At 43.1% G+C, this 20,144-nt stretch overlaps 2 protein-coding genes across 8 annotated transcripts in view; one reads left to right on the top strand and one right to left on the bottom strand.

Annotated features, from left to right (window-relative positions):
* The window catches only part of Sse (extra spindle pole bodies like 1, separase), a 62,969-nt gene extending 49,471 nt beyond the window's left edge, over nt 1-13,498 (bottom strand). Inside the window, exons 1-7 of one of the 2 annotated variants that reach the window (XM_075893296.1) lie at nt 13,367-13,498; nt 11,655-11,737; nt 11,339-11,569; nt 9,487-10,386; nt 7,043-7,148; nt 6,216-6,355; nt 4,069-4,247 (exon numbers count right to left, since the gene is read on the bottom strand). In XM_075893296.1, the coding sequence (XP_075749411.1) occupies nt 4,069-4,247; nt 6,216-6,355; nt 7,043-7,148; nt 9,487-10,386; nt 11,339-11,569; nt 11,655-11,723 (1,625 nt within the window). In that variant the 5' untranslated portion in view covers nt 11,724-11,737; nt 13,367-13,498. Of the gene's footprint in view, nt 1-4,068; nt 4,248-6,215; nt 6,356-7,042; nt 7,149-9,486; nt 10,387-11,338; nt 11,570-11,654; nt 11,738-13,317 lie in introns of both variants that reach the window. The other variant, XM_075893294.1, reaches the window with a different exon arrangement.
* Nucleotides 13,499-13,737: 239 nt separating this feature from the next.
* LOC119172194 (PHD finger protein 14) overlaps nt 13,738-20,144 on the top strand; it is a 40,425-nt gene continuing 34,018 nt past the window's right edge. For all 6 annotated transcript variants that reach the window (XR_005109926.2, XM_037423222.2, XM_075893292.1 and 3 more), the window contains exons 1-6: nt 13,738-13,907; nt 14,057-14,179; nt 15,561-15,772; nt 18,119-18,189; nt 18,520-18,575; nt 19,198-19,301. Coding sequence is in view for 5 of the 6 variants with exons in the window: in XM_037423222.2 (XP_037279119.2) it covers nt 13,853-13,907; nt 14,057-14,179; nt 15,561-15,772; nt 18,119-18,189; nt 18,520-18,575; nt 19,198-19,301 (621 nt within the window). In the remaining variant the exon portion in view is untranslated. The remainder of the gene's footprint in view (nt 13,908-14,056; nt 14,180-15,560; nt 15,773-18,118; nt 18,190-18,519; nt 18,576-19,197; nt 19,302-20,144) is intronic.

Here is a 20,144-nt window from a genome sequence, read left to right as displayed (position 1 = left end):
ACGGGGCAACTTGAGTGAACTTTGAGCGAATACACTTTGCCGCAAGTGTCATTTGCGCATTGCCACATGAGAGACTTTAGTGTCACTCGTTGCATTGAACACTTGCCGGCAAGTGTATTCCCCAACCTCGCTGCGGCGAAATACGTAGCCTCGATACCAGCGACTTGCACAGAAATGCACTGTTGCCTAAAGCGGCGCTCATACTAAGTTTAAAATATTGTGTTCAATATAAGGAATACTGCTATTTATAAAAACAAGTCATAATACTACAAAATACCTCACTACTCTCACCCTTGGGCAGTTTGCGGCCACATCCGATAGGGGGTTGCGGCAGCACATCCTGTGCAATGACTGCGTCCGCCACATTTTTTACTTCTAGGCACACTTTCACATAAGTAGGTCAGTCGTTTTCTAGTCGTTTGCGATGGCGTGTGCCACTGCTGCTACCTCCATGAAGAGATCATGCTCCGACGATGAGACAGGGGCGCAAAAATATATGTTGCGCTACAAACCTGCCAATTGCCACTGCCATCATTTCCAAAGTACATTTCGGTTTCTCGTGTAGCAGCAAACCGCCAAAATGACACTTTGTAAGCGTAAGTACACTCGCTCAAAGTGCCACGTGTGACAGGGGCATTAGATGCCCTACAAGCAGTTCCACGCAATGTCAACAAGAATGATGACCACGTATATTCACTAATCTGCATTGTTTACTTTCCACCTCTTTATGCCATGCTTAAAGGGACACTAAAGGCTAAAGACAATTTATGTCGGAGTAAAAACCCAATGTATGAGGTCCAAAATGGTCATATTATCAACAGCAAAGCCTTACTTGCGAAAAGATTAATCTACGTGTGTCACACGACGTGCGCCATCAGTGGGACATTTGCGAAATGATCCCGATGATGCGAGAGTGTCCACCTGCAATTAGTTGCTAGTAATCAAACTAGCTACAATAAAAAACTTTCCGTGCATCAAGAGATGTATAAAATGCTGCTTGTCTGCTTATGTTTGATTTATAAAAGGAACGCCAGGCCTGCGCTGAAGGCGCAGCACAGTCACAGCGAAAGCTAGAACAGTGGCCTTTCCCAGCCTTTTCTAAACACTCATTGGGTAACTACTGCAAGCACACTTGCTTGATACCCACTAGGTAATTATTAATAAATTTATTTGGATAGTAGGCAAGCATTCGCTATGTTATTTTTTGTCATTCTTCTGAGAAGCATGGTATTCGCTAAACACTTGCAAGGAATTTTGTGCCAATCGCTCATGCAGTGGCTGACAACGATGAAAAATTATGGCTGAAGTAAGTATGCGTCACAGTTAATAGAGGAACAAGAATAGGCTTTTGTGGTGGGTAGGAGCATTGAACGGCCCACTCGTTATGCTATTCGCATTACGAGATGACCAGTTGTTCTTTGTTGTTGTAAAACGCTTTACAAGTCATATTAACACAATTGCTTTTTTGACATCAAGCCTGCCTAAGGCAAGTTTGACAACAAGTCACAAACACCGGTGCAGCTCAGTGGTAGAATATTGGGCTGGCACCCAGTGAACCCTAGTTAGAGCCTCACTGTGCCATTGGTGTTAGGTCATGCCTGCCTAAGGCAAGTTTGACAACAATTTATAAGCATCGGCATAACTCAGTGGTAGAATATTAAGCTTGCACTCAGCGGACCTGGGTTCAAGCGCCACTGCGTCATTGGTGCAAGGTTTTTTTTTTTTTTTTCTAATTTCGCGCAATGTGATTAGGAACACCGGCAGGAGCGGCGGACAACAACTGCGCGTGACCCGAAAATTGATCTCATAACAGCTTTCGCTGTAAAAAAAGACTACCTGGTGTTACTATGAGGAATATCGTGAGTACTTCAATCGTTCAGTTTTTCGCTGGTTAGGGTGGATAGGTGGGGCCATCTAGCGGGTCTCAGTTGTACCAAGCAAGCAGAATCTTGGCCTTCGAAACTGCAGAAAATTTTTCAATGGTTGTTGTTTCTAATGTGGATCCCGCTACTTTCAGTCTGCTGCTACTAGTGTCGGTAGCCGCATAGTAAAGCCAGGCAATGTTGGAAACGAAAACTGTGATGTCTTAGAGTCCGCTCTCACGCGCGGGTGTTTTGAAGTGTGCCAACGCGATGATTTAATTTCAAAATAAGCACTTCCTTGGCACAAAATTGACACTACAAGGTTTCTGGACCACTCTTTCAACAATCAACGTAGACTTAAGGGGGCACATGGGTCTTGAAAGCGAAAAAAATAGCGAAAAAAAAGATTTTTCAATTTTGTTGGTACTGCATTCAGGACATCTTCCTGCATGTTCTCACAAAATTCTAGGCTTGTAGAATGTTCAGTTCTGCCAGGAGAGAATATTTACTTTGCGAACTATCAACTTTCACTCACAGAAAATGCCATAACTGTCGATGCAGAGAGAAAGAGGGGGTCTTCAGTAGCCTTTCAGGCAGCTGCTAAGCAGAGGCAGAGGGAAAAGCCACACCCAGATTATTTTCCAGGAGCCTTCTGAGCCACTGGCAGTTGTAATTGTGCTCATCCAGAAGATAAAGAGCTTTTTTCACATGGTCATTAGTTTTTTCCATTTTTCTCAGAACACTTTTTTGGGTTGTCTCCGCTCTTGTGGGGGGCTGTTGTTACCCTTCTAATCACCCAATTCTGATAGGATTTTTTTTTAATCTGATACCTAGGCTTCCAAAGAGCGCAAAATGCCTGTAGTACAATGTTTCTTCACCGGGAAAAATTTTGAAAATCTGGGCACACGATAGACAGCAAATGCATGTTTCACGTTTAATGTTTCAACTTTCGTAATTTGGGATAAAATAAGTGTAGAAACATGAAATTATGCTTCTTGCATTCATTGAGCATTCAGGAATACACAAATGTAACATTTAGCTTTCTTATTAAAGTACATTTATTGCCAGTCATCCCAGAAGTAAAAAACAGAAAAAACTGTATAATTATTTTCTGCATAAGACACACAAAAACTAGTATATTTGTAATCAGCACATTAAATTACATATTACCCGCAAGTTTCATTACTCTAGCAGCAGTAGCAATAGATGTTTCACACAAGGCCCATGCGCTCCCTTAATATTTACCTTTAGTGTCCCTTTAACATTTTTCGTTCCAATGCTTGCTATGCAGTCCCAGACTTCCTCGCAAGCTTGGTAGCTTGATTATAAACCTAATTTCTGGCCCATTTGCTATAGCTTGTTGCAACTTATGAAAAAATGTCAGCTCTGCTAACAGACATTGCCATCCATGAATCTTCAGCCCTTAATAGGGCCCTGCAATGCTTTTACCATGGTCAGGAAATGTTGCCGGTCGGTAGTCTAGGCTTCTCAGTACATGTACGCCAAGCATTAGCGCAGCACACAGCCTGGAACTTAACAGTTAGGTAGTCCTTAATGTCTATTAAAAATCACCCCCTCATTTCTCTACAAATGATGCCATAGACTCCAATGACTGGGCCACATGTCCATATTTACAGCTATTGGCTGATTCGAGCTGAATGTTTACTGCGCCTGCCGTGAGAAGTGGCTATGTGCCCACTCGTGCACTCACGATCTCGCTGAAAGTTAGCTGCCCGTTCAAAGAAAAAAACATGCTCAACATCATGGTGCGTGCACGACGTAACTTCTTTCCTTCATGCCATTCCTCCCCACTTTGCTTTAAGCACTACGTTTGTACGAGAGAAGAAAAAAAGTGTTTAGGATATGCGACAAACTTCGGTCTCCATTTCAATTTGACAGATTATAAAATTTGTTTGAGGTGGTCGATTTGCAAGGCAAATTGACCACCGCAATTTCAATGAAGCTATTTGATGGTTACTTGTAAATGTGTTGCAGACCCTTAAATGAGCGTAGTATTATTCATATTAACTGAGAAAATGTGTTTACAGTTCGGGCAGAAACCAGCTAGCATGGCTGTCCTTCAGAGGCAAAGAGGAGGCATGCTGTGACACCTTAGGTGGAGCTTACTTTTTTTTTTTATTAGGTTGAAACCAAGTGTAGTACCAGTAGGATGCATCTGCGCTTTTGCAGCCCCAAATAAACGTACCCTCGGAACTTGGGCAAGGCGTCCATTTCCTTTCGGATCCTGACCCAGCGAACCAAGGCCTGGGAACGCAGCTCGGTACCCAAGTTCACGACTTTTCCCGTGATGAGCAGTGCCTCAGCGTATTGCTTCTCTTGCCTGTACTGCCACAGCAGCAGCTCACACCGCTTCCAGAAGTCCTTCTGGAAATTTTATTTATTTTTTTTTTACAAGAAGAGGAGAGTTACAACTACACAGTAATACTGGCGTCACACGGACACTTGATCGCAATTGCAATTTCGCTCATGATGACAAATAGGTCTTTGCTGTACAGTACAACCTAAATTCAGATAAAATAGGTCACTGCTGTACAGTACAACCTAAATTCAGATAGAGTTTATCACACATCAGCCCAATCAAAATCGGAGCCAGATCGCGATGGTCTTGATCCCTATTGGCACTGATCACCATAAAGTGTTCATGCAACACCGGTATAACATTGCGAGCCTTTTTAATATTACAGACCGACACCACAAATTCTGATGTTTCCCTAAACAGCCAACAAAATTGCCCATTACCATGCTTACACAAAAATGCCCGCTTCCATGTCTTCTCGTCGAGACTCGATTTCAGCAAAGATGCTACTCAGTGACAATATGTGGAGTTTAACATCCCAAAACCACCATGTGATTATGAGACACGTCGTAGTGGAGGGCTCCGGAAATTTCAACCACCTGGTGTTCTTTAACGTGCACCCAAGCTTGAGCATACAGGCCCACAGCATTTTCGCCTCCATCGAAAATGCAGCCGCCACAGCCAGGATTCCACCCTTTGACCTGCGGGACAGCAGCCTTAACCACAAGACCACCGGGGTGGGGCGCTATTCAGTGATGGTATATTAGGCATCTGAAGTGCTAGGTGTTATAAAGCACTCTGGTTGCACAGCCACACTCATCTCTAACTATTGTGTGCGAGAGGACTTTTCGGTGCATCAGTGCCACATAATGGTGCCAAGCTGAAAACAGGGTGAGGGTAAATGCATGCCCAACAAATGCACTGCGGTGAACTACCGTGACCTGCCATGCTGCTCTTTCTTAAAGGACGTCGCACCATATTAGTGAACCTCCAACGAACAGGCAGTGCAAGTAGGTGGATGGTATCGCTCGTATTTTGTTATGAACGTAAACATTGCAGCGAGCAATGGAACAAATGCAAACTAAAGAATATGCCACAGAGCCCCTCATACTAGCGAGACGAGCTGAAAAACATGCTTCACCTGAAATGGGCTTTTGTGGGGTGATATCCTCAAGAAAAACCTGCCTTGCAAACGACGGGTTCAGCTTGGTGCACTTTGTGAACACGCGCTTAACCTTACCCTGTTTGCAACCTGGCACCATTATATGGCACCAAAGTGGAGAAAAGCCGCTGCTCGTGCACGCTAGCTGAAGATTTGTGCGGCTGTTCAAGCCATCCCCATAACAAGAAAAAAGCAGCACATTGAAATGGGAGACATTACCTTTTTACGATCACTGCCCAAAGCCTTAGAAAAATTATTTCGCGCTTACCACTGCTCTGTTCTGCCTGAAATGTTGCAGAAAGTGTTTCGTGGACTCGGTTTGAGAAATACTTGTCTGTTCTTGAAAAGAAAAAAATGACTCAAGTTCTACCTTCGCCTGTGGCAAAACTACTAATTCCAAAGGCAGCCTTAGCATTAACTTGTGTCATTACTTGCTGGAAGCTGCAAAACGACTTTCTTTAAAAAGAATTCTTACATGTTGCTTGCTCTATTGGAGCACGTGCCAAACCTCTACGAATCACTTTTAACTTTTACAACGAAACTCACGAATTCTGCGCTGAATTAATTCACCAAGGTAACATTCCAAACATGCCGCACATCAAACACTAAAGAGATTGTGCATTACTTTAATTATCAGGCCTTAAGTGTAGCTCTCTCGAGACAAGCTAATATTGGTGCAGCGTGCTGGTTTGATACATCACGCACACAATTGTAAACATAGGGTCTACGCATTGCACTTGTTTCTTTTCAATGCCCAAACATAAAAAGGGTCCGATTAAAAAAATACCATAAGACGTGAATGCATCGGCTTTGGTGAAGGCCACAAACATACAGCACAGTAATGTTGAGGAACTCAAAAAGTTTCTTTGCACACCTGAAAATTCACAGTGTTGTCCTCTGGGTGGCGAGATACATGCAGGACAGCCAGCTCCACGCTGATCTTGGTGTAGAAGGCAACATGTTTGTTGGCCTTTTTTTGGAAGCAGTTGTATGCCAAAGCGTAAAATGTCCTACCTGTGAAAACAAATATTCAAAAAAAATTAACTTTTGTGGTCTTGCATGACAAAACAGATATCCTTGTGAAACACAACGTCGTTGAATACTGAATTTTCAGTACTCTGGGTTGTTTACATGCACCTAAACCTAGTTGTTCGGGTTGATTGATTGATATATGGGGTTTAATGTCCCAAAACCATCATGTGATTATGAGAAACGCCGCTAGTTATTTGAGTGCTTCTGCATTTCATTTTATTAAGATGCAGGCGCTAAGGCTACGAATTGAATTCTTCTAGGTCTATTCTCTAGCGATGATATTCGAGACCAATAAAGGAATAAAAGACATGAACTAGGATTTTGAGACTGAAGCATAGATGGGATGTACTTTCAAGAAAATTCAATTCTGTCTACCTTAATAGATCTTTATTGAAATAAACATAAGGCAAACGATTCTTCTTATTTTCTTCTTGGTCTACATTGTCTGCCAGCTTCACATTTTTTCACTAACAATACTGCTACCCTTGGTTCCACTTTTTTTCCTTTACACTAATTTGATTCAGACAATTTTAGGGAATCTGGTGACACGTAAGCCAGTGATGAAGAACTTGACCCATGGGACAAAAGGAGTTATATTGGAGAATAGTCTAAACAAACATGCTGTCACTACACATTGACTGCACAAATGAGAAATGCAGCAATTCATACTGAGAAGGCCTATTTCAGTCGTTTCAGCAACAGATGCTTCTGCAATCTTGAGGAGCGATGATGGGCAGAACTTTTCTGGGAAAGTCAGCACCTTTGCACATTCATCCTTGTCTGAAATGAAACAGAATTTGCATAACTTCATCAGTTACAAAATACGAGTTGCCGAAAAAGTGTCGAAGTTATGCAATTTCACTCCAACTGTTGCACACTCAATTGATGCAAAATTATTGTACTTGGTTAATGCATTGTAACATAGCTGTTTTCACATAGGATTGATGTATGCCATGCGGTTTTATGTCTATTTGGTGTGCAATCAACGTGGTTATTTTAATACCATAACAATGTAGTTGTTCAGGAGCTAAAACTACAAATACGAATAGCAAGTTACCAGCCATACCCAAATGAGTCATGTTTAATTTCCCTCCCAGCAAGGTATTGTCATCAAAGTATATTGCGTGAATAAAACTAAAACTAAGGCTAACTAAATGAAACTTATGCAGGACATACAAGGCCTTCAATTTATTTGTAGCATTCTCTCGCTACAGCTGCCAAAAACGTGTCACCGGTGCAGATGTGTACACTATGCCTGAAGCGATTTTCTGCAAGTGTTGGTCTTAAACAAAAAAAGTACTTGAAGAAACACAAAACTTCATGCTTCGTGCCCTGCAGTATTTTCCATAGACAGGTGCTTTAAACACTAATGTGTCTTACGACATATCCTTCCAACCTATCGGCATAAAAATTTGTAAACATCGCATGAATGTGACGAAGAAAAAGGCAATAATATAGGCCACTCTTTTTTGTCTTGAGCCGCCAAATTTTGCATTATACATAGACTGTGTATGGCAAGTAGTCTTTAAAAGCAGCATTCAAGGAGCTTCAAATGAGAAATGTCACAGAAGCCAAAGCAACGTGTCATTTCCAAGTCACAGTGAAGCATTCAGCGACTACGCTGTTGCCGATTTTGCTTGCGCAGCAAAATTTTCAAGAAGTTCTAGAAGCACATACACCAACGGTGCTTCACAGCTACGAGAAGATGGTGCTAACTATAGTTTCTTTTTCGTACTAATATATTTTTGAAAATCTGTTGTAGTGCTTTATTTTAGCACATATAGACCTTCTCCACAAACAGAATGCACTTTTAAAATTTAGCGACGTATGTGAAATTGAATATTTCAAAATCGATAATGTATAGAAAACTAGGTAATTTAAATAATAATAATAATAGTAATAATAATAATATCTAGGGTTTAACATCCCAAAAACCTCGATATGGTTATCAGAAAGGCTGTAGTGCAGGGCTCTGGAAATATTGAACATATCATGTTCTTTTACGTGCGCTGATATCACACAGTACACGGGGCTTGACCATTTCACCTCTATCGAAATGTGACTGCTGTGGCCGAGATCGAACCCACGACCTTTGGGTCAACAGCCGAGCACCTTAGCCACCGATTGATTGTGGGGTTTCACGTCCCAATACCACCATATAATTACGAGAGACACCGTAGCGGAGGACTCCGGAAATTATGACCACCTAGGGTTTTCTTAACGTGCATCCAAATCTGAGCAAACGGGCCTACAGCATTTTCGCCTCCATTAAAAATGCAGCCGCCGCAGCCGAGATTCGATCCCATGACCTGCTGGTCAGCAGCCGAGTACCTTAGCCACTCATCCACCGCGGCAGACAAAACTAGGCAATGTTGACTGGTACACAACATTCACATTTTCATACAATTTCTGCTGAGACAACAGTGCATAAATTGCAACGTTGAAGCTGTAAAGCAAATACTGCGTTTAATACACTCGTGTATATCTAATTTCCTATGACAACTCGCACATGCATGCAAAAGTTTACAGGTGGCAAGATTTAAATAAAAATCCGATTTCTAGAACAGCTTGATTTGTGGGGTTTAACGTCTCAAAACCACTATTTGATTATGAGAGACGCCCTAGTGGAGGGCTCCGGAAATTTTGACCGTGCACCTGGGGTTCTTTAACGTGCACCCAAATCTGAGTACACGGGCCTACAACATTTCCGCCTCCATCAGAAATGCAGCCGCCACAGCCGGGATTTGAACCCGCGACCTGCGGGTCAGCAGCCGAGTACCTTAACCACTATACCACCGTGGCGGGGCTTCTAGAACAGCTCTAAAAATGTTATCCCCACTTCAAAGCTTTAATTGTAGCAGCCCTGGCCAAATACATGGTGATTAATCAAAGTATAGAAGTGAAATCCCTCAGCGGAAGAGAAACTGATTATACACACAACTAATACCTTAAGAGCCTCTGTGTCCAGGCATATTTACCCGCTGGCAGGGTGTGTTAAGTATACTCCGCTTTGTTTGATTTAACAATGCTGGAAAATATAACATCAATGATGTCGGCACATTATTGATATGCAACAAAGTGTAATACTGGCAGAGCAAAGTACACTGAAATACTTTGCCTTTTGTCTCTTGGATGAAGTAGGTCTGTAGTATGAGCAAGGCCCTGAGCATTCGTAAGGCCACCAAGACGTGCGATAGATCTGCCTTAATGTCGCCAAGGCAGCTTAGATACTGCTTGACGAAAGGTCTGAGACCCAGGATTGCAGTGATGGCAGCCACAAACTCTTGCCGGCTGGAGGCGCCTTGAATGAACAGCTCTGCGGCATGCAGTCGCATCAGGACCACCTGCATGCAGGAGGCAACGCAAACGAACTCCTCGGCACAGGGCCGACACTCCCACCACAGGACATTCTTGGGAAGCTTGATGTTGGGTACTGGACTGTTCCCTTCGGTCACGCACAGGCTCACGACAGACACCTGATCCACGACACTCAGCAAAGAAGTTACGTGGTGGTAGAGAGAAACCTCGTGGCCAAACAACGCTTCGTTCGCGACGCTTTGCCATTCAGCCACGAGGCTGAAGTTCTTGCCCAGCTTGAAGCTCATTTTATGCTGGTCAAGGAGCATGTCAACAACAACCGGCACGCACGCTCGCAGATTCGAGGGCGTGCGCTTGAGAAGTGCAGAAATGGCGGGCAAGACGCATCGACGTAGCCGTTCTAGCCACGGTTCATTTTTCAATTTGATGGCACACCAACTCGCAGCGATGCTGTGCTTCTCGGCGACGGCCACGATTTCGCCCTTGAGGCAGAGGAAGTTCAAAGCATGCAGCAGCAGTTCGAAGGCAATCGCGTGATCATCCTGCACTCCTTTCTGACGCAATTCGAGCGCAGTATTCCACAGCTGCACATATGCATTGGAAATCACGATTGAAGCCTTGGGGCTCTGGCAGTCCATTGTTTCGAGCAGAGACAGCATTACTTGGGCCGCTGTTAATGCCTGCCAAAGTTGTTCCTGACATCAGGAAAGAGGGAAAAAAAAAGGGGGGGTTGCGAATTATTAACTGGAACTCCGCTCATAATAACACTTGGCCTTAATAGTGTATATGTCACATGAATAGTATTAGTGCTGAATTGTATTTGATGTACAGTCAAGTGCTACTAGACATTCCATTTCTTATCTCATTAAATAGTCCAGTTCACACCATCAGATGGCATTTCATGTATTTATACATAGCACAAGGTTTTACAAAAGTGATGGAAGATTTTTCACAATGGCATTATGAATAAAAATTATGATAAATAGAGGTATTCCAAATTAACCTAGAGTGAAACCATTAGTGAAGCGTGACAGTGTAAGCTTAAACTACCACAAGACACTAGCTATGCATGGTGGTCCAATCCTGAACTATGCAAACATCATGTTATCAGTTATCTGTAACCATGAAACATTACTTTTACACATTTGAAAATGTGATGTCACGGCATAATGCACAATTAATGCTGCTCAGATTTGTATTATCTGTCTACTCAAAATGTTTTTAGACATTTGTAAAGTTGCTACAAACTATTTTTTACTTTGCCTGCCACGACTTTAATTAATTGAAAAGTTGAACTGAGTGAGATTTTTTAAGCATCTAAATATCTAAAAGAACATTAGATAGCATTTCAGAAATTTTTTGCATTTTTACAAACTACTACAGGTTACCTTAACTATTACAACATTTCAAATATATTTAGTGATGTTTTAATAAACCTCGTGCTAATCACATTAGGCATTTCTCAAAAATAAAATCTGCCATGCCCAAATCTTTCCCCATACTTTAAGTTGCAGTTGTGCAACACTAAGTAAAAATATAATGCTGTAAGGGGCTTCATTTATTTAAATTATTCTACGGTTAGTCTGTTACAATGGGTCATGGCTTTTTTTCCACCAGATTCTTTACTAATACAAGCATGCTCTGTACCTCTTTTAGGAGTAAGGTAAAGATGTGGTATGAAATGTTGAGATGGTCAGTGATGTCGCACGTTCTCAGGACATTGTTCAGAGTATGCAGGCCCAGTTCTATAGACTTTAAAATTTCCTGTGGGATCTTGCGCGGGGCACCAGAATCGTGGGACTTGACGATTTGCGAGAACAAATCTTTGATGAAGTCTCCACACTTGTGCGGGTCGTTGCATGTAGAGGCTATGCAACTCTGAAAAAACAAAACAAAAATAAGGATGTTCGCAGCTTGCAGTGCAAAGCAGGCAAACCTTGGGACAAGCAGAAAAGTTCCTTACCTTTACATCATTTGAGAGCCCTTCAAAGGCGCCAGCCTTGAGCTTCTTAATAATAAGTTGCCCAGCCATCTCGCATTACAGACCTGCAATGCAGTGGTCAAAATTTAAGTGAATGGTGATGGTACAGCAGGCAATATAAAAATTAGTAACCAAGTGGATTTGACAGGATGTTTTCAGTGCCACTAATATTCTTAGCTGACCATATACGGCAGAGGAGAGTTGGTTAGGTAGGGCATGATTTGGTTAGGACTTGACAATAAAACAGCAATTTTTGTTAGGTTACTAAATGCACAGTGTAAAGAGACTAAATTATTTCTGAAGCTTCATATATAGTAAACAAAGCTTTGAAACCGGGTACACCACCTCTAGCTTTGCATCCATGCGATGCCTGCATTTGAGACTTGACAATTTGTGCTTGTTGCTTCTGTAGAAGTGGCAACACTGTCAGATTTGTGATGCACGTTGAGGATGTCATCAGTAAATCGCCTGTGAGCATATGATACAGCTAAGTTGCATGTCTTAATTCAGTAACATGAGACAGATGTACAATTACTGAAACTAAGTATACTTCTTAGTTGCAACCTCTCCCATCTAATTCACCCTCTTCTTTAGTGGCGACTGTTCAAAGGCAGGGCACATATACGCTAGGAAGCGTTCTCACGTGCTTGTTAAGGTTTCTCGGCGTGGTATGCGCCAGTTCGAGAGATTATCTCTGATGTTAACCACACAGGTATCGTTAAAGTTTGTGCGGCAGTCATGCTCCTAGCTACATTCTGCAAAAGCATTGCAATCTCTCTGCACTGGGGCTACGTTTTGGCGAATTCTTTCTGGGAAGTTCTTTTGCAAATCAATGGTCACACACACGCCTATATTTTCTCGGAGAAGGCAATGTTTTATCCAACGAGAAACAAACAGGTACGCGAAGCAGGAAAAAGATGAAAGCAGGAATGTTTGATCTAACCAAAAAAAAAAAAAGAACTAATACTTTGTAATAGTCAGCGAGGATTACGTTACTGAAATGTTAAATGACTCGCAACAGTGTACCAAATTTGCGCGGGTCTAGGTGAGATGTCCAGATTCCTTGAAGCGCGCGTCCCTCACCCATTTTTTTTTTTTTTCTCTCGAATGGCGGCATCAAACATAAATCCTCGTGGTAATGGACTGGCTCCTCGTGCTAGAAAACTGGCCGTGCAAACACGAACACGAGAGAGGCGTCAAGACGGTGTTCGTGGTGCTCGTATTTGCATGGTCAGTCTAACACGAATTCGTACAGACTAGTTCACTTCTCTCTGAATTGATTGATATGGGGGGGGGGGGGGGGGAGTGGAGGAGTGGAGGAATCCGCAAATTTCGACCACCTGAGGTTCTTTAAAGTGCGCCCAAATCTGAGCACAAGGGCCTACAACATTTCCGCCTCTATCGGAAATGCAGCCGCCGCAGCCGGCCGGGATTCGATCCCGCGACCTGCGGGTCAGCAGCCGAGTACCTTAGCCGGAGGGACCACCGCGGAGGAGCTCACTTCTCTGTTATTCTAAAGCAAATGCTAGTAGGCGAAAACGCTTACGATACCCCATTCAGTGTAATACACGACTCCGAGCAAATTTCGGCGAAAATGCGTTAGGCACAGCAGCAGCACAGCACTGGCATGCAGAGCAGGGCTCACTTCTATTCCTCCCTGTAGTCGACAAGAAAATGGTGATCAAAAAGGCGACCTGCAAAGTGATGACTTCGTGCTAGCAGGAGCGCGAGCAGGAGCGCGGCGTTCACGAGCATTTGAGCGCGTCGTCGGCGAAGTGTTTCAAAAAACGGCGGTGGGCAGCGAAAGGATGACGGCTTCCAGCGACAACGACGCCGTTCTGCGGCGCCAGCGGCGCTTCAACTGTGGATTAAAAAAAACATCTTCATCGCGCACCTAACATTTCAAAAAAATAAGTAAAATTTAAAACAACGTCATAAAAATATTTTGTCATTATGTTTGTCGTTTTTTATTGTGTCAAATGTTCACTACGAGCAGCTCAAAAATCCGGTAACTAGCGCCACTGCTCCTCGCTCGTGAGCCTCGCAAAATTTTGTTTTTGCGCCGGGTTGATTGTGTTAATGGCGAGCGAAACTGTGTACTTTCGAGTGTGATTGCCGCTGGCATTTCGTAGGGAGAAGACGGCTTCCCTGTGATAAGAACTGTACAGATTACCTTAAACATGACTGACAAAGATGGATACGTCGAAAATGTTGGTTTTCTGTACCGCACTATGGGTAAGATGTTTAATCTAATAAGAAGCAACTGATCGCGTACAAAGCGTTCACAAAACGCGCTCTAGCGTGTTCGTATATCATTCTGGTCTTGCGAATGCGTAAGACGACTTGACTGTAGCGTTCTCCTTTTTTTTTTTTTTTGCAAAAAGTGGAAAGAGATCCCAGCAAGCGGAGAGTGAAGCCTGTCGAAAATCACCTGCAACTGCTCGATTTTGCCGACTATGGTGACAGTTCTGATGACAGCGACTTTCAAATAGATGATCACGAAAAAGGTGGGTTGTGGTTCAATTTTTCTCCGCGTTTCTAACGTTCCACCAGTCGCACAGAAAAAGGCAAACACTGGCAAGTTGACCGCGCAGCTATGGCCTTGCGAAAACGTGGTTGTCAGATGTTGCCGATTGAGTGCGTGTGGCTCATCGAAATTGCCCATTAAAACAGCCTCGATCAAACTTGCGACGAACCCTCTGAATCTAAGCAAGTGCGTTTTGCTTTCTCGAAGTGTTTATGCGTTTATTCATTTCCAGGATATCGGGTTGATTGACGGTTTTGTTTCGCAATCAAAGACAGCCTAGAAACCGTTCGCGAGTCACTGAAACCAGTGGTTTCGGGGCTGTGCCATGCAAGTTGACATGATTTACGACCGACGTTATTGCTAGCATTTCTTTATTCATGTCTTGAAAAGTTGAAGCACAATACAGTGCAGGTATGCAATAAAAGAGCTGCCTATTTTGTAACGTGCACTTAATTATTGGTGACGTTCAGATTTTCATGATATGTGCGCATGCCAGCGCACAACCTCCGCGCATGCCAGCGAGCAAACCCTATTTGTAGACATGCGACTGTTCACTGGTCAACCAAGTTTCATTTATCAGAGTGAGGATGGTTGCCGTGCAATTCTTTTTCAAACTAGTTGCTTCAGTGCACTTGAAGCTACCTGCAATTGATATCATAACAAAAAAATTTGCCTGATCCTACGTACCTTGGGAATCGATGGTATGCGAAGCGTGCAGATGGAAGGTGAATGTGATTTATTTTATTGTTTCTTTATTGAACGAGAAGTTATGAAGCGGCGCTAAATATATGTACAAATCCATGCTCACACATACATTAAACAGCCGTACATATTTTATATTGGCAGTTGTTTACAGCTACGTAATGATGCCAACAACAGCATGGATATTAGCAATACCAGAAGTGATATGATGACATGAAGCACTGGTGTTTGTGCAGCACGTGAGGGTGGTAGCCCTCAACACCACTACACGAATCAACTTCAGTGGATGGCGCCTGACTACAATTTGCATTAATCCAACATGAGGGCTGTATCATAGGAGTACATATGTAATGTTTATAAAATCGGATAGCCAGTACTGCAACCACAATTTACATTATATGAACTTTAGGGTCTATTTAAAAAGTATATCCAGACATAGGTGGCTAGACATAAAGACTGACAGACAGACCAACAAACACCTAAAGTGCTTGCAGTACGCAAAGAAATGTCTCGCATTTAAAAAATATCTATAATACAGCGCTTCATTATGAAAACTCAGCTCACTCGGTTCATTGTTACCTATAGTAAATGAAAATTTTCAAGTGTCTAGCATCACGTTGTGACAACATGGAATGTTTGCATATGTTTACATTTTACAGACCTGGAATCTGATGATCAAGGTGATTCGTCGGAAAATGTTGACGATGACGATGAGTCTTCTGGAACAGCCTCGGAAGAGGAAGAGAAATTTTCTCCTGCTGAGGTGGCCAACGGTGTTGCCGAGCCTAATGAAACTAAGAAAGTCCCCAAGCTTATCGTCGGTGACCTCATTGAGAGGGCAAGGCAAAGGCAAAGTCAAGCACGACAGCGAGTAAGATAAGATATGTTTACAAACTAGTTTAGCAGCTGTCAGTTTCTTAGGCTGGGCTTCGTGGGTACTGTTATACCTCACCATAAAGGGATTCTAAAGTGAAATAGCGAACCAGTGAAACTGATAAATTATGCCTTAAAAAGTTCATTCTCGTTAATTTCACCATTGTAGGCTCAGTTTAGTAGAGAAAATTAAGGTTAGAACTTCATTTTCTTTAAAATTTCGTGCTGAAATCTCTGCATATCATGGCGCAAATTTTAAAATGTCTTTTTATATATATTTCATCCACACTGGCTCAAGGAATTTTTCTAAAACTTAATATGCTAGGTGTCCAGCCTTCTTAGAGGACAATGTACACAGTTTCTACTGATTGAGAACTACGTGGGCTGTAGTAGACACCATGAAAAATTGTGATGGGGCATGGGAACCTCAAGTGGGTGTCACCACCCACATTTTTTTGTTGCGCATTTTCTCGCTTAGTAAACGTCTTAGCATGGCAATCTTGGGGATTTGGGTACTGTGAAAGGATAATTTACTAATACGACAAAAACCATTTGGCTCTTTAGTGCCCTTTAAACTACTCGTCACCATGTGTCATTGCAAATTTCTTGGTTACATACGAGTAAGGCGGGAGTTCTGGAGAAGAGGCAAGCTGGAATAGAAAAATTTAGTGGAACGTGGTGTGTCACTGCAGCATACACGTACATTCAGGGTCTGTTCAAATTGCCTGCACCACCTGAATCGGTTCACGAGATGCTGCACCATGCCATTAGTTTCAGCGGTGCAGCAATGGTGACCTTTGAACCTCGCCATTCATGTTAAAAGGGGCAGTAGTAGCGCAGCACAGGCTCGCAATTTTTCTGCAGCTCCTTTGCTGTCTGTGCCGGCTTGGTACGGTCATGTACGTGCATACTAGCAGCTGAGAAGATAGAGCATTTAGGCGTAGGCGCCGTACCCGCCTTACTAACGTGGTGTGTTTTGCCAAGATGTTTGCGTCTCATAAACTGAACACATGTGCGGTTTGCTATCGGTCAATGTTTGGAGGATGGCTAAAGTAAACAAAAAGGAATAAGGCCTGTACTACAGCAGCACCTCATAATTTATTTGTGGTGTCACACTGTTCCTGCAGGACTGAATTCGTTCTGCACAAGTTCTGAACACGTCAGGCACCACCGTGAACTGGTTCCATTAAATGCGGGTGAATCGAGTAAACCTACACTTAGGTAGCCAGTTTATCTCTAAGACAAGAACGCTTGTTAAAGTGTGGGCTCCATCGATAATTTTTTCATCTCTTGATTAAATTACATAGGAAGATTTATAACATGCCTCTCTAAGGGCATTCTATTTAGCAACAATGCTTTCACATTTCTTTGATAATGTTAGAGAAGGTCAAAGAACTTACGAACGAAACGCCCTGTTACCATAGCACCAGGAAGGTGGAGGTACTGTCGCACACTCTCACTTCACCCGGCTTTAGTGACATACTTTCCCTGCATTATCCCTAGTGTAATCACCTGCAATATACCCCTTCTCCTTTTTCTTCTCCTGTATCTTCAGACTGACCTGCCCTAGCGAAATTGCACCCTCTGCATTTACTGCATTTAACCATAATCAGTGAAGTTCCTAGGGGCACCTGTAATGTGGGGCGTCCATGCGTGTTACTTTCACCCTGTCTCAAAGTGCGTATCTCCGTCGAAAGCATCCAAAAATCCAAATTCTCTTCGTGCACGCGCCTGCGAGCTGGCTTGGGCAGGTCATGGGGCGCCGAATATGCGAGTAAATTTTTTTTTAGTAAAGCTGGATAAATATTAAGGGTTGCATCTTGGCAAAACACACCACGTTAGTAAGGCGGGTACGGCGCCTACGCCTAAATGCTCTATCTTCTCAGCTGCTAGTATGCACGTACATGACCGTACCAAGCCGGCACAGTCAGCAAAGGAGCTGCAGAAAAATACAGCACTTCACACAATCACTATTCACCTCGAAATCACTTCGAACCTAAAATTTACTATTTGCACGTGCCTAGTTGTTTAGAAAGAAACCCCCAGACCTAAACGATGCTCAGAGACGGGTGCACATACTAATCTCATTGCAACTGGCCACATGATGTGATGATGGCAGATGATCTAACCGACTGTTGGCTTTATGGGGACCAATTTGTTATGCGTGAACACTGAAAACTGATCAGAACTGGCCGGCAAAGCCAAAAAACTAACCTGGTGAACAGTGACCATCAAAACGAAATCACAGAAATATGGGCTTCGTTGTAGTGTCTTGAAGCATTTAGTTTATGCTTACGTTTCTCTTATGATTGTTGTGTAGCTATACTTATCGCTTACTTTGCAGATATCAGGCGAAGGCGAATCTTCCCTGAAGCTGAAAATCACTATCTGTGCTGTCTGCCTTGGTGATATAAGGTAAACACGTTTTGTAATTTGTGTAACCGTGAACAAGGTAGATGAAATTTATTCAAACAACTTTTCTAAAAAGGGATGAAGTCTGTGATTGTGTTGCTGTTGAGAACATGTGCAGGAGAACTGTCTTCTTTTCTGTTTGGCACTTTTACGTCTAGACGTATCTGTGAACGTGATGACTTCTGATATATGCATGGGTTGCATACCTGTTTTTCCTCATTCTCAAACTCGGTATGATTGATGTGCAGAAGTTAACTGTTCAATAGCGTTAGACTACATAAAAGACATGAGTGGGCAACTAAGTGTGAGCATGACCTTGTTTTGTGTTTACAGCATAGAAGACGATGAAATTGTCGAGTGCGATTGCTGTGGTGTGTCTGTTCATGAAGGTGAGTGAGAAGAAAGCAGCAGTGCGATGAATGTATTTTAATCTATAAAAGCAGCCAATATACGTCAGAGCTAAGTAGTGATAGGTCACTTTGAATGTGTTTGACGTGAACTATTACTGGTTACACTGTGTTGAATGTGACATATTGTATGTTGGTCACATTAACAAATTGGATGCAACTAATCTGTTGGATGTGGCCATTCCTTCATTAAGAAGTATGACAAGCTGTAAAACAAGGCCACGCCCATGGACAGAAAACATGGCCACCTGTCTCGCATGTTTGAAATGTGGCTCTGAGCTTGTGAGCATAATTACAGCAAACTTATAGCGGATTTACTGTGTCAAAATGTTTGGTGTATGTCGGTGACAAAGTCGAACAGAGTAGGCTCCCCTTTCTACAGACTGTAAACAGCATCGTGCAGTTTACTGTTTGTAGACTTGTGTATGCCTGGCATGTATTTGAAGTTATTTTTACAGGGGGCCGTAGCAAACAAATAAGGGACACCTTAAATGGAGATCATACGATATGGTCCTTTGCCCATAATAAAGTCATTAGAGAGCTGTGCTTGCTCTTCATGTGACAATTTTCACTGAACGATACGTGTGTGTGTTTTCTTTGATAGGATGCTACGGTATTACGGACAGCGACTCGGTCATGAGCACGGGCTCCTCCAGTTCGACAGAGCCGTGGTTTTGTGATGCTTGCCGAGCTGGGCAGAAAGAGCCTGTGAGTAAAACTCTGCTTTAGAGGGCCATTCACCAGGTTTCACAATTTTGAGCTGACAAGCGCAATGCGTAAATGAGGCGTTCATGATCACGTCTGCCAAAATTCGCAATGCTACGTGCCGCGGAAATAGGTTAAATTTCAAGATGAACGCTGCTCTCCCTTCCTTTCGCGGGCGCGCGCCCAGAGAATGAGGCCATGACGTGCGCGTATATATGGCCCTACGTACACGGCAATGCAGTGACGTTGGTCCTCTACGTAGACAACTATGCTCTGACGTTGCCAACAGTGGCACGTGACATGGCGAAAATGATTTAACACGACATGCGTAGTTTATGTATTTGTTGCTTGAAGAGATTAATAAATCTCCAGATAAATAATGAGTCTTTTTTTTTTTTTCATTTCTCTCCGCGCGAATTGCTATGAAATGTGGGGCTAATGTGCCAGCATTTCGTGTGCGTTCGTGTCCCTGCGGTTCGGCGGTCAGCGCATCGAGTGGACAACAGCCGTTGGATGCTCCTACGCGTTCGCGCACTCATTGTGCTTATCTATTCTACCGCGTCTAAGCCAGCGTTTCCAAACCATCTCGCAGAAACAGGCAGTAGACCTCCAAACAACCCTGGTCAGCAACAACAAGAACAAAAAAAACACTGCTCGCGTGCACGAGGTTGGTCTTGTTCGGGCACGTCATGCGCACGTGACCTCTTGGTCGGATGCCGGAGAGGGTAGGGAAGAGATTTGGCTTGCGAAGGCTACACGGAGGAGCGGCAAGGGTTTCGAGCTCGCCTCCTCTCATCCTCGTTTTGCACCGCTTCAAAAAACAGTTTTCTCAGCTCGTAATGAACA

The sequence above is a fragment of the Rhipicephalus microplus genome, chromosome 4 (assembly GCF_043290135.1).
Source record: "Rhipicephalus microplus isolate Deutch F79 chromosome 4, USDA_Rmic, whole genome shotgun sequence".
Classification (NCBI taxonomy): Eukaryota; Metazoa; Arthropoda; class Arachnida; order Ixodida; family Ixodidae; genus Rhipicephalus; species Rhipicephalus microplus.
The sequence above is the reverse complement of the archived record's forward strand: the minus strand, read 5'-3'. Positions and strand labels throughout refer to the sequence as shown.